General features: G+C 40.8%; 1 protein-coding gene across 1 annotated transcript in view; it reads right to left on the minus strand.

The window, feature by feature from the left end:
• STAC (SH3 and cysteine rich domain) overlaps positions 1–13,115 on the minus strand; it is a 75,434-nt gene that overhangs the window by 22,298 nt on the left and 40,021 nt on the right. Inside the window, exons 3-5 of the mRNA XM_064443970.1 lie at positions 8,019–8,119; positions 5,853–5,934; positions 3,999–4,114 (exon numbers count right to left, since the gene is read on the minus strand). Coding sequence (XP_064300040.1) covers positions 3,999–4,114; positions 5,853–5,934; positions 8,019–8,119 — 299 coding nt within the window. The remainder of the gene's footprint in view (positions 1–3,998; positions 4,115–5,852; positions 5,935–8,018; positions 8,120–13,115) is intronic.

The following is a 13,115-nucleotide window of genomic DNA, read 5'->3' on the forward strand; positions in this document are numbered from 1 at the left end:
TGTCTACTAAGGAGACTGGACATTAATTGAAACTGTTGACTATTAATTTATTAACCCTGAATAATTAATTCAGTAAAATAACTGTAATGTAAGGGTGGTTTTAATTCTGTTAACATGCTGTGAAATAAGTGTGATGGGATTGGTGAAGTCAGTCTTTATCTACCCTCGTTTTCTTTTTAAATAGTCATCTGTCTGGTATGGTTAAGGAAAAATGAAACTCAAATGTTCTTATTATAAATACAATGAATTCTTATTTGTACCATATTAATGTCAATCATGATTAGGGACCCCTTGTTCTATGGTGTAGGAAAACGTGGGGTGAAATAATCCCCAGCCTCAGAAGTGCACTTTGCATAAGGCACTGGATTCCTTCGTTGGGTAGTTGGCTTCTTGATGTACAGCCCGACAGGAACCAGGAGCTACTCCAAACAGCTCTGTATGAATCTGACCTTATGGAGCATCAGTTTCTGAACTCTCCACATGTGACTTCTTTTGGGTAAAATGTCTTTTATAACCATAAAACCCCCAAATATTTAACTTGAGTCAGGTGTCCTATCTAATCTGAAAAACTGTAAATCCATATGTGCTCCTAAGCTTTATTTATTTTGTGTTAACAGGATTTTAAAACACATGGAAGGATTTAATTATTCCATGATGCTCTAGAATTATGCTGTACACATAGCTCTGTCCATTGCTTTGCAGACCTTTGCCTGCATTACAGAAAGAAAAGCCAGATGATGAACATTCACTGCCTTTGTTCAGGGAGCGCAAAATCTGAATTGCTTTAGAGATTTGTATATGTATTTTTCCTTTTACTAATGTTGACAACAAAGGTGTTTTTTAGAAAGTACTTTGACAATTTGATTTCCCCTATCTAGTACTTTTCTAGATATTTCTCCATCCAAGGATACTAATGACAAAGAGGTTAAAGGTAGACTTATGCCACAGGTATCTTGCGATTATCTTGCTTCCCTTGCTGTTTTAAGAGCATTCTACTTTACTCCTCTGTTATGCTTTGGTTTTAGACTCAGCCTTTCGCAGCATTTCATGTTTGTCTTGCATCTTGCCCAAATGGGTCATCCCTGGAGAAGAAGACACTGCAATAGCAATGCTAACACAGAGTCAGTGTAGAGCATGTCTAGGGATTTCTACTTGCTGGGTGGGGAAGGGAAAGACTGGCTTTGTTGAAATGGTAAGACCCAGCTATTTTTCAGCTCATTACTATACCATGTTCCTCAGACTTCATAGACTAGCTTTGTAATTGCTGATTAGCTTCATGTTTTATTGGACACTCCTGTATATGGGACGTGCAGTGACTGTCTCTTCAGTATACACCTCATCCAAAACCTCCTGACGTAACCTCAGTTACCTTTAATGATTTTTCAGTCAAGAGCTATATGATAATGGTCTAACAGAAATTATAGAGATACAAAGCTGCTTTTGAGAGGAGCTGATCCACAAAAAACTAACAAAATCGGGAATCACATTTACATCACCTCAAGTGACTTTCTGCATAAATGTGGGTTGCAGAAGCACATTTTTGAAGGAAGCAGTAGGTAGTAAATCTGGAGCATATGGCCACTTTTTTTACGGGCAATGCAGAATCTGGGCTGAAAAATCACAGTGGGTGTGTCTACGCAGCTCAGTCATGTTAAAAATATCTTGGCTAGTTCATAGCAAGAGGGGTTTTGCTACTCTATGCAGAGACATAAACTGCAATCCTGGAAGCTTCATGGATATAGAGGCAGGGCACAGCTCCTAGGCTAGTCGCATTTGCTTTTAACTACCTTCAGCAGGAGCAGATATGCCCTTTGACAGCCTGGACACAACCTGCAAGGTACAGTAGGATCCCAGGTGTCACCACATCCCTGGTGACCCTGGTTTTGTCACATGTCAGAACCTTGAAGAACTCACCGGCTCCTGGGGCTGGGGCACAGCCCAGCCACAAAGCCCCAGTGCTGCTGTGAGCCTCACAGCTGCATTGCTCCTTCTGCTTTGAGAGAAGCAGAGCAGCACAGAAGCTCATTTCTTTTTCCTACTGGGGAAAAATCTTAGTCCCTATGCATTATTAACTGCACATGTGCTCCTAGCTCATATAGTCTGGTGCATTTTTACCTGGGCTCTGAAGGCTCTGTGTCATGTCCCTGCTCTGGTCACTGGTCAGTGCCTGCTCCTGGGTCACACATCACAATTGTAAAGCTCCATGGCCCCATCATTTGGATCAGGGTTTGTCTGCCCCTGGTTTTTATCCTTGCATCGATCCACAGGCTTGCACTGGCGGAAGTTATGGTTTCACGTGTCTGTTTATTCAGACTCTAATGTTTTCTGTCTTCTGTATGCTGACACGTTATATTCTCTTTCAGCCTCAATACCCTGGAGAAATTCCCGTAATGAACTTGCGTTCCTCATTCTACACCCACACCCCACCTAGTTATGATCAGATCCTTAGGGCAAACTGACACAGCGTTTGTGATTTCTACACTTGAGTTGTCATTCATAATTCAACATAATGCTTTATTGATTTAGAAAGCAATAATTACATTTGTGGAACTTCTGTTTCAAAGTAAATTAAATAATTGAAAGAAAGAACTGTAATCACAATGTGACAGGTGGTAGAGTCAATCTGGGTTTTAAAAAAGAATGGAAATTACCAAATTCCTTTTGAGACACAAATAAGGGTGGATAGAGGACATTTCCTTTAATAACTCCCTTGCAGATTTCACTTAGTTCTTGTTTAAATTTTCCTGTCTTCTTTCTCATCTGACATAAATGAATGTCTGTTTAGAGGCCACCTCTACCACCTGAAGGTTACAGTTCAGCCGTGTGAGTGAGTGTATATTTAAGTGCCAGGGAAATGTTGTATCAAACATAAACAGATTTTAGCACAACTTTAAAATAAACATGTAAGCATTTGCTCTCAGGTCTGGAGACCAAGTCTTATCATATCTCTGTGCCTGGTGATTTTTATTCTGAGGTGAGCTCAGGAGAGATTGTCAGATAATATTAATGGGTCTGATTTTTAGACACGACAATTAGCATTAGCCTCCAGTGTATTCAGGTGTGATTTTTTTTTTTTTTTTGGGGGGGGTGGGGTGGGGGGTAGGAGTGGGGTGAGTGGGGAGGATTTCTTGGGAAAAAAATGAAGCTCCAAGCACAGGCTTAAGTGCCTGTTTATGAGAGGTGAGAGAGTACGAAATTTTCTTTCAATACCATGCATGGGCTCCTGATCTCATGGGTCCCAATACTGTTGAAATAACCATTTCTGTAAGGAATAAATTGGTGTTATTGTTGAACTAGGTTTGGATTAAGCAAATGCAGGGGTAAGGGAACTACCATTTCCCTTGTCCTCCTTCTCCAGCTCTTCTGTCATAGTCCTGAAGAAGTGACTGTTATGATACGAGAGAGTGAAAGACAAGGGTTAACATGAAGATGAAAATCTCCCTGTATGGATGCAACAAGCTGAGCACATCCTCCTGTATTTGGGTTTTGGAGGGAGGAGCCCAACTCTGTGATGCCTCCCTCCTGAGTCTACACTGGGCAGGGGTCAAGGTGCCAGTCCATTGCCCTGCTGCATTTAGCAGTGGCTTAATTTTGGCTGTGCTTGTAGTGTGGAGTTCGTACTGTTAAATCTAGGCTCTGAGGACTCCAACCCATTGCTATCACTTGCATGAAAGGTAAGTACCCACCACCACCAAGAGGCAGCATGACAGTTAAATATCTCTGTTTCACTTTTATACAGATATGCAAAATCACAAGAATATAATTTCCTTTTCCAACCCAATAAAAGAAGATTATTAACTTAATTTGTATTTTTCTCTTTTTCTCAAGAGTCATCTAAAAGATACTTAAAACCCAAGTTTACAAAAAGAATGTGTTTTCTGGTCTCATTTTTGGAAGCTGGAAGTAAGATTTTTTTTTTCTACAGTTTGAAATACAAGTTTTGTGAACTCTGATACAAGCTCCTGTAAATGAGTGGAAGAAAGAAGTGACATACTTACTGAGTTTCTGTTGGGAGAGTCAGACCCACTTCCAGAGCTGCCTTTTTTGGTTTTCTGAGCTAAGGAAGTCCCAAAGCGGAGAGTTTCATACACAGGGTCAACCTTATTTCCACAGGCTGCAAAAGAAGGACCAAAACATGCATCAATCCCTTGAAGATATTTCTGGTCACATTCCTGCTCCACTTGGAGAGACACCTGCCTCTACCAACATGTTGGGGTATATACTTAGTCACAAGTTGAGAGACTATCCTGATAAAAAGTGTTTGATGAACTTAGTGGAATTGGCTTTTGCTAGCAATTTTTTGCTGCCTCTCTGCTCCCATAAATATCATCTTCCTGACATACAGGCTCTTTGGGTCCCTTCCATTGCCTTGTCTCTCTTCACCTGCCATCCTCCTTCTCTAATCACGACTGATGCTGCCTACACTGAGGTAAGCAAGACAAAGTACCAGCAGGCTTTAATCAATATTTGCTGCCTGTTTCTACCACTGACCTCTTGGATTGCTCTCAGACACCCTGCATCGTGTCTGAGCATCCTTGTGGTATGGGTGGGCCATCATCTTTATCCATCTACCCTCACAGTGCTACTACTTGGCTAACTTGGATAAACAGGATGGCCTGGATCTTCCTTGAAAGGTACTGACATCCCCACTGTGGGGCCATATGGGGTCTGGAGGCAGGTGTGAGTGGGTTTCTGCTGTTGGGAATGTGCTCCAGGTTGCTCAGCTCAGTCTAGGGGTAACCAGAAAGGCCACGCCCCCATTGGCATGTGTCCATTCAATTCTCACTCCCACTCTCCCTCATAGATTGCCCCAAAGTCATCTTCATGGCAGAGGAATGGATGTCTTCAACTGGAATAAGCAAATCCCATTCAAATCCTCTTCTACATACTGCATTATTAGACCTCAGCCTCCCTTGCAGTACAAGGCAGTAGACACATGGAATACAGTGCATTTGTAGCAATGTGTAGAAAGAGGGAAATTTTGGCCAAAGTACTGAGAAAATACATGGATATTGAATTTTGACGAGAGCAAAGTACACCTCATTTTTCAGCCAGAGTTTGTTCAAAATGTTTCTATTTCTTCTGACAAAAATTATGGATTTTTTTTTAGAAAGAGAAACTTAGATGAAATCCATGTAATTTACTTTTTATTTTTTTTAAACTGCTGAAAGCAACAAAGTAAATGTCCTCAGACAAGTCACTTTAAACTGACTGCCTAGTTTTGGCTTTCATTTTTTGAGCTGCCAGGCTTGCCTAGTTAGAGTTCTTGTGGGGAGAAATATTTTCGAGAATCAACTCAACTTATCCACTTCAAAATCTTTCTTTTCAGGAGTTTGGTATTAGAGTGAGCAAAATCTGGACATTTAAATACTTGGACAATATGTAGACATGGTCAATAAGGAAAAATATGAGGAAAGTAAGAAGTGTGGGTGGAAAAGGCCAGGAACCTAGCAAAGTCCCTCAAAAGCCAGACCAGAGGTTTGAATGCCTCCTGCTGTTTTAACGTCTCTGTCTTTTATCTGATACTTCCCAGCTCAGAGCTTCACCTCAGTATTCCAGTGTTTCCTGCCTTTTATGTCCCTATCTTGATCTCAGGCAGTTATTTTTGTAAACAGAGTGATTATTAAGAGGTTATATGTATGGGGGGTTGAGTGAAACGCACAATAAACACACCCTCTCCTCTTCCAGCTTTGTATCTTTGAAGTGGTCCTTTCCTGAGATGGCAGAAGGACATCCAGTCACTGAAAGGAGCTGGAAGGCTGCTGAGGATAAATACCACGGCTGGAAGTCTGCCGCTGCTGTTGCAGAGCACTGCCAAAGGGAGACTGAATGGAAAAGCAATCAAAACCTACCAATAGGCATCACTTCTTTGATGCAGCCAAACTGTTCATGAATGAGTAGTGGTGAGCTGTAGTACCGTCGAAATCCCTTTGGCTGGAGGGAGAGAAAGCAAAACCAAATGAAGTGCATTGCTGCCATGACTGGCGTAGTAGATATAACCTCAGCTCTTCAGCTAGTGGTGTAACAGTGTGGTGAGGCTGGAAATTTTCTTCCTGTTGTTGAGTCACTATGGAGTTTACAGATCAGGGATTTATTTGATTTTTCTCCTGGAAAAAAACTTTTTCCTGTATTTATGTGGAAGGAGGAGGAGGGATTCATTTTCAGCCCCACTTTTTCTTTTGTCTCACACAAAAGCAGCACTGATTAATTGCACCAGAAGTGCTGAATCATTAGAGGTCCTGGGAAGTTTCCCTCCTTTTCTTCTTATGTAATGTGAATTTGCATTGTTTTGCATTTGCTAAACTGTTCTAGACTATTCTTCCCTACCCTGACTCCAAATCCTCATGTTCCCACATATACATTTGTGAAACCTAAGGAATTTAGAGTGTTTCTATAGGTTTTTCTAAGGTTTGCTACTGACTGACTGCAGCTTCCACTGCTTTTTTGTATTGTAAGATCAAAAACTCCCCAAATTGCAACCAGAAGAGTACCCAAAATGAAGGTGCTAATATCTAAGTCTTTGGAAATGCCCTTCAAAGTATTAGAGCTTCACAAACGGTCTCTCAGATTTCTAATTTTTCCAGACTGTGAGATCTTCCAGTTACAGTGAGAAGTGGGAAAGCCTCATAAGAATGTGCATATTTTCCATATCCTATGTTCAGTATACAAGAAAAAATGATAGACAACTAGTTCTTTTGCTAAAGAGCTGCAGCATAGATTGAGAGGGAATGAGGGGATTGATAAATTTGGTTTCTCAGAGGAATAAATTTGATTCCTCAGGCTCATTTTGCCCCAAACAAACTAGATTCAGACACATCATCTCATAAAATTCCCGTGACTTTGCTGGACAACTTCCTGCTGTAAATATGGCATCTACTTTTCTGCCCTTTTAAGCTAGTGACCACAAGAACTGATGCTGGAATCAAGAACTGTGTGAAACAATTCACGTGATTTAATATTTGGCTTATTCAAGGCTTGCAATGAAGTAATTCAGCTCTTCACAGACCAACTTCCTATACCAGAATGCTTCATGCTAGGGCTACAATTATGGTTAAATGCATAAAGATTTGCCTCAGGTATATAAACAACAATAGCATTCACTGAAAAGTCTTGGAGAGAAAAGGTCTGTCCAGTGAAAGGTCAGTTTTCTAGCCCTTTTGAAGTCTATGCTTGCATTTTTTCATTATTTAACCCAGTGAAACTGTTTGGGTTTAGCTCGTATTTGTCTCAGGTGCTTTCAGGTTGCAACAGATCTGAGAACATCTGAAACATTAATATATGTATTCAGTTTTCGTATTCCAAATAGTCATTTTTGCAAGTTCTTTTTCTAGAAGTAACCACAAGAACCATGTTCCCATAAAGGTCAGCAAGCTGGGTTAGAATCATCTCAAATGCAATGTCCTGCCTTTGCCAGTAATGAGAATTTGCTGCTCAGAAGGTGACCTGGGCACTAAGGTGCTGTGTCCATACAGGGGCAGGTCTCCTCCCAGCCTCCCCTACTGAGAGATTGCTTCAAACTCTGCAGTGGCCCACGGTGAAGTACCCTTTGGCTTTCTTGTTAAGATGAATTATTTTTTTTTCTTCAAGCCCTAACAGTGGAAAAAACAATAAAACTTAATTTGAATGCTTCTTCATTTGTTAAACTCCATTGAGATATTTTGTCTAATTTATAGCATTCATTGAGAGATTTACACCACAGCAAGCACAGTTTAAATCAAGAAAATGAATTATTTTATTTAGCTAAATTTGGGTTATGTAACTATTTTCACATCTACAATGCGGACTAGATTTGTGTTTCATTTTTGTTCACGTTTTTGAGTAGCAGCAATTGCCCAAATTGATAATAGGATACCACCTGGCTATACTTTTCCCACCTCAGTAAAGTGACCTTGTGTCAGTTCTGTTAATACACCAGCTAAATGCCATCCAGGGGGTTGGGGCTTGGGCACACAAAGCAAGTAGCTCCAGCACAAGCTGATGCCTCCCACTGTACTTGCTGCCCTGAGCTGCTCACTTACCAGCTTGCCCATGCAACGCTGTTGTCCAATGCTGTCTACACACTTGTGGTGGATGCTCATCTTACAAGCCTTACAGCGCAGTCCGTGCTTAGCGTTTGTCCCTGTGAAATGCACAGAAATGATTTAATTACATAGAATCAATAGTTTCCGTGCATTTAACAAATGACCTGAAAGAACTGATGGGGAAGTTGGTTACAGTAAATACTGACAGCATTTTTTGCCTTGCCTACTTTTTTTATGTACATTTATACATGCATTTTCTCTACAGCCTCTCCATTTTAGGCATTTCTCCCCTAGGCTCTTTCCTAGGCTATTGCTGCCTTTAGATACATATTGGATTATGCTCTGTTGTATGATAGTCTTATCAGTGATGCCTCTGCCTCATGAATATCAAGCAAAATCCTTTTGTTCTTTTGAAAGGGCTTGGCATGAGAGCTGTGCATGGCTGAGGGAGCCACTGAAGGAACACCCAGGCTCTGGAGCTGCCCTGCGGAGACAGGACATCAGTGAAAGGCCAGTTTTTTTGTGTGAGAGGTAGCTCCAGGGATGGGTGAGGGGCCTAAGCCAGCTCCCTTACCATTGTCCACCCACGCACCTGGGGACTGCTGCTCTCACCTCCCTGGGCCAATGTTCAGAGGTTAAAGAAAGGGCTTCTTGCGCGTCCCTAAGCAGGGCAGTGAGGCTGCTACGGGTCTGACCTTGCTCTCCTTCACTGACAGCGGAAAAATTCAGTGGTGCAGGTATGGGAGCTCCAGGAGAAATTTTGCCTTACAGAAGCAGATTTCTCCCACTTGGGCAACAGTAGTCCTGCATTATCTTCAATATGGACCTAGTCTTAAATGACAGAGCCGAGTTTGCTTCCCAGCAGGAACAGTGACTCTTATTCATACACCTATAGTCTTTGTAAACCACACAGAAGCAGTTAAGGTGCAGCAACTCTTCTATCCCTGCAGGACTATATAAATGGAATGAGTAAACAACATGTCAGTTCATTATCATCTACTGTGAGAGTAAGAAACAAAGTAGTAAAAAAACCACCAAAAACTCTTGACATTTTAACCAGCCCTCATTAGTCAGACGTGATAGGAATATTAGTCAGAAGGATCCTGCATCTGAAAGTACTCATGTAGCTTTTGGTTATTTGAGTAGTTAACTCCATGTACACACTTCTGACTTCATTCAATGAAGCGCTACGTCTGAAAGAAGCACTTCAGGGAAGGGTTTATCAAGTTGGTGACAAAGGCCAAGCCTTGACAGGACCAGTTTCAGGGGAAAAGGTCCCTGAAGTGGCCAATTTCAAGCCAGAGAGAGGCAGGCTGGAGGAGCTGGGGGCAGTTGCAGTGAACCAGGCTCAGACGTTTCACTTCTGAGCTTCCTGTAGGAGAGGGAACTGATAACCTCCCCACTTTCCCACTGAGACTGCTGGAGACATGAGTGAATGGGTGCACCCTGAGGACCTCTATGGAGTGGGGTCAGCATCTGCTCCCCACTTATTGCCTGCCCTGCCCCTCTCAGCTGAGCCGATGCATGGTGCCTCACTGCTCACCTACGTGCAGATATCCAGCCTCATTCCTGGGGTCTTTTTTCCTAGTAAACACAGGATTTACTAGAAGAACACATCCCTGGCTTTTTTTAGGGTTTTTGTTTGTTTGTGGGTGGTGGGTTTGGTTTTTTTTTCTCTGCATGGTTGCATTTGGATTACTGTGCTGTGAGGTTCTTTGCAATTACAGTTTCTTTTCAATAACACATGCTCAAACCAATATTGACTTCTGTGGCTTTGTGCTTTTATTACTAATGATGAAATGTTGAATCACCCTTCCTGATGGTCAACAACTGACACAGTGAGAAAGCAGGACTTCTCCACATTTTTTTATTATATTTATAAGGTGGAATAAAAAAAAAGGAAAATGAAATCATATTTTGCCTATACAACACATATGTAATGTCAGTGCTTACACTGGCTCTAATTCTCCTCTCACACTGGTCTGTACTGGTATAACACCTACCTGCTTTACCAAGCTACTCCTGAGATTCAGCTGAAAAGGCAGTCAGTCTCACAGTTGTTTCTACTGGCTGTGTTATGCACTTTCAGCCATTTTAGTGTTAACATTACAAGGTGGATATTGCTCCTTACATATTATAACCATGCAATTACAGAAGACACACATCTGTGAATATAACTGTGCATCCAAATGATGTACAAAATGAATGCAAAGTATCTGTGCTACTTTCAAAAATCAACACTCAAATCTGTGGTTATGTGAAAATGAGTAAGACAATAAATTACAAAAGAGCAACACTATGTTTCTATTGCTGAACACCATTTGTTACCTCTGGGTTACAAATGAACTTCAACGAGAAGAAAAGTATTTTAGTCACACACTTGAGTCTACAAGAAGTCTTTGTAAATCAGAATTAAATTCCCTATAACTACCAAAAGCTTCAATCTTTAATCCATTGTCATTTCTAACTACCTGGTTTACTGTGGGGCTAGGCAGCTTGAAAATAATTTGCATATATCTCCCTGCCTCCCACTGAGGAATAACTAAAGGGCTTAAAGAAGAAGTTTTAACATTGTATTTACACTTAACTACCATATCTCAAGCTCTGAAAAATGGCATTTCTACAAGATACATTTTCTTTTTTCCCCCAGGATAATTCTTTCTTCTTCAGTTTCTGAGCTCCATCACACTAAATCAAACCTCCTCAGAGAATCATGGCTAAGCTATTTCAAAACTGCATGGCAGAGATTAGACAACTATATGTTGGCAATGTGTCTGACCCAAAAGTTTCTGAGATTCAGAACTGAGACACAACCACAGCTCACATTATGGAGAAGACCAGATCCACATTTGGTATAGGTGTAAATGAGCCCAGAGTTTGACCCATTGCATCAGTTTTTGGCCTCCCATGTAAGCAAGTTTGCTGGTTTTGGAAGGCATCCTAGTAGTCTGAAATGGGGAAAAAAAGCAGGCAGAACGTGGATCTTGCAAACAAATTATGTAAAGCTGAGTGAGTATGGTGAGAGTCCTACAGTCATGCCGGTATAGGAGAGGTGTTTCATTATGCTTGAAGTAGTGGCACAGGATACAGCAATGTGTTGAAACATTATTTGCCAATATATTCCACCAGGGAGCATGAGACAGTTAGGAATTTGGCCTGAACATAAATTAAATAGTAGAAAATAAGTGGTATTAATGACTAAAAGTAAAAAGTTATGACAATAATAATAATAATAGTAATAACAACAACAACTCAATGGGGCAGACTATTTGAGGGGAATTAGAATAATTTAATTTATCTGCCATAGGATACCATTGCTTGTTTGAAGTTGAAAACCTCTCTGTGGTGTGCTTTTTCCCACTGGGTTAATCTTTCTGTAGATTGAAGCATAGGGAATGGGAAGAGTAAGGAGAGAGTTCACATTTGAGATAGCCACAGCGGTGCCTGGAAGGGGCAGCGTTGCTGCAGAAGTAGTGAAGTCGGGGATACTAAAACAGTCTTCTCAGGGACGACTTCTGAACATACTCTGATGACCTGCAAATCTGACCATCACTCTCTTGTTTGCTTCCTGATCCCCTAAATAGCTGACAGCCTGATTGCAGACTACCATTTATTCCCACTAAGAGGTATTCCCCTATGCCAACCTTAAAGCACAGCTGGAAGCTACTAGTATAAAGTACTCACTGAAATGTCTTAGCACACCTGGAATCATTCAAATTTGTAGCGGATCAGAAACAGAGGAACTAAAGGCTTAGCAATTAAGTTAAACTTGGAGTACCCTAGCTACTTTTTTCTCTGGTCTTCATTCAAAGGGATAGTAGACTAACAGCTTTGATGGACTCTTTGTTATTACCTTCAAAAAGTAATCATGCTTCCCACCGTCTTCTCCAAAGACCCTTACTAAGGTTACTTAATCAAATTGCTAATGCTGAGCATGCCACCAGAACAAAGGTTCTGCTCAGTCACTTTTTGACTGCAATCTAGGGAATGATTGTCACTGTTTTTATTAAGGCACACTACTTCATTCACTGAACTTGTTTTTTACTTTCATCAGTCAGTGTGTATCCTTAAGCATCATCTCTTGAGTACCATATTAGCTTAATGCCAAGGCAATTAATAGCCTCATGGTCTTTCCCATGGGCTCACTGTCTTTGTCTCTTTATGCCTTGCAATATGAACATGTTTGCCAAAACTTGGATGGGATGACTCCGATTTGAGGGACTAATGGGTAAAACTGTCAGAGGTGTCACTAATATGGCACTATCTGGCCCAGATGGTGGCATTTAAGTTGTAAAAATTGTAAGCTGCTAAAACTGGGGATTTAGAATGGAAAGTACTGAACACGTTTAGCTGACTTGTAGTGCCCATAGACATAACTGTCAATGTAGTAATGAAATTCATATAGGAAAAAACCACTCACACATACATTTGCACATATGTCCTCTGTGTCCTATGTATTGATGTATCTATTAATTATTTCACAGTCTGTAAAGGCTGGTATTCCTTTTGCAGATGAAAAAGCCAAAACTGAGAAAACAAACAGTGTTTCACTGGAAGCAAATGAAGAAATTTAATGTTAGGATAACCGAGTAGCTCTTAAATGAACTTACAAATGAGATTCTGCCACAGTCATTTTCTTCCAATACCAGCTAATGCATCCAGACACCTGGCACTGGAAGGACGCATTGTTTTGAGAAGCAGGTCACGTTTAATAATGCCTTGCTAGAAATACTCTACGAATGGGTCAGCTCCCATCTGAATATCTAAACCAGTGGCTAGGTTTTCCAGAACAGCCATGGAAAATAGAATTTTAAACTGTTCTGATAATCTGACCTTAAATACTACCAAAAGGACACATTGCATCACTTTTGTAAATCTAAGCCTTTTTTGGAGGAAGCCTAAATGGAAACAGAACACCTTAATATAGGTGAATGGAAAGACTTGGAAGCAGAGTCAGACATAGGAGACAGGGCAAAATTTTATTCCAAGTCTTTATGTCTGTCTCTCCTATAAAAGTAATTTAGTAACTACTCTGCATTTCAGGAAAGTGACATTCACCCTAAGGAATGAAAGAGAATTATGTTTGTCACACAC

The sequence above is a fragment of the Phalacrocorax carbo genome, chromosome 2 (genome assembly GCF_963921805.1).
Source record: "Phalacrocorax carbo chromosome 2, bPhaCar2.1, whole genome shotgun sequence".
In the NCBI taxonomy this organism is placed as follows: Eukaryota; Metazoa; Chordata; class Aves; order Suliformes; family Phalacrocoracidae; genus Phalacrocorax; species Phalacrocorax carbo.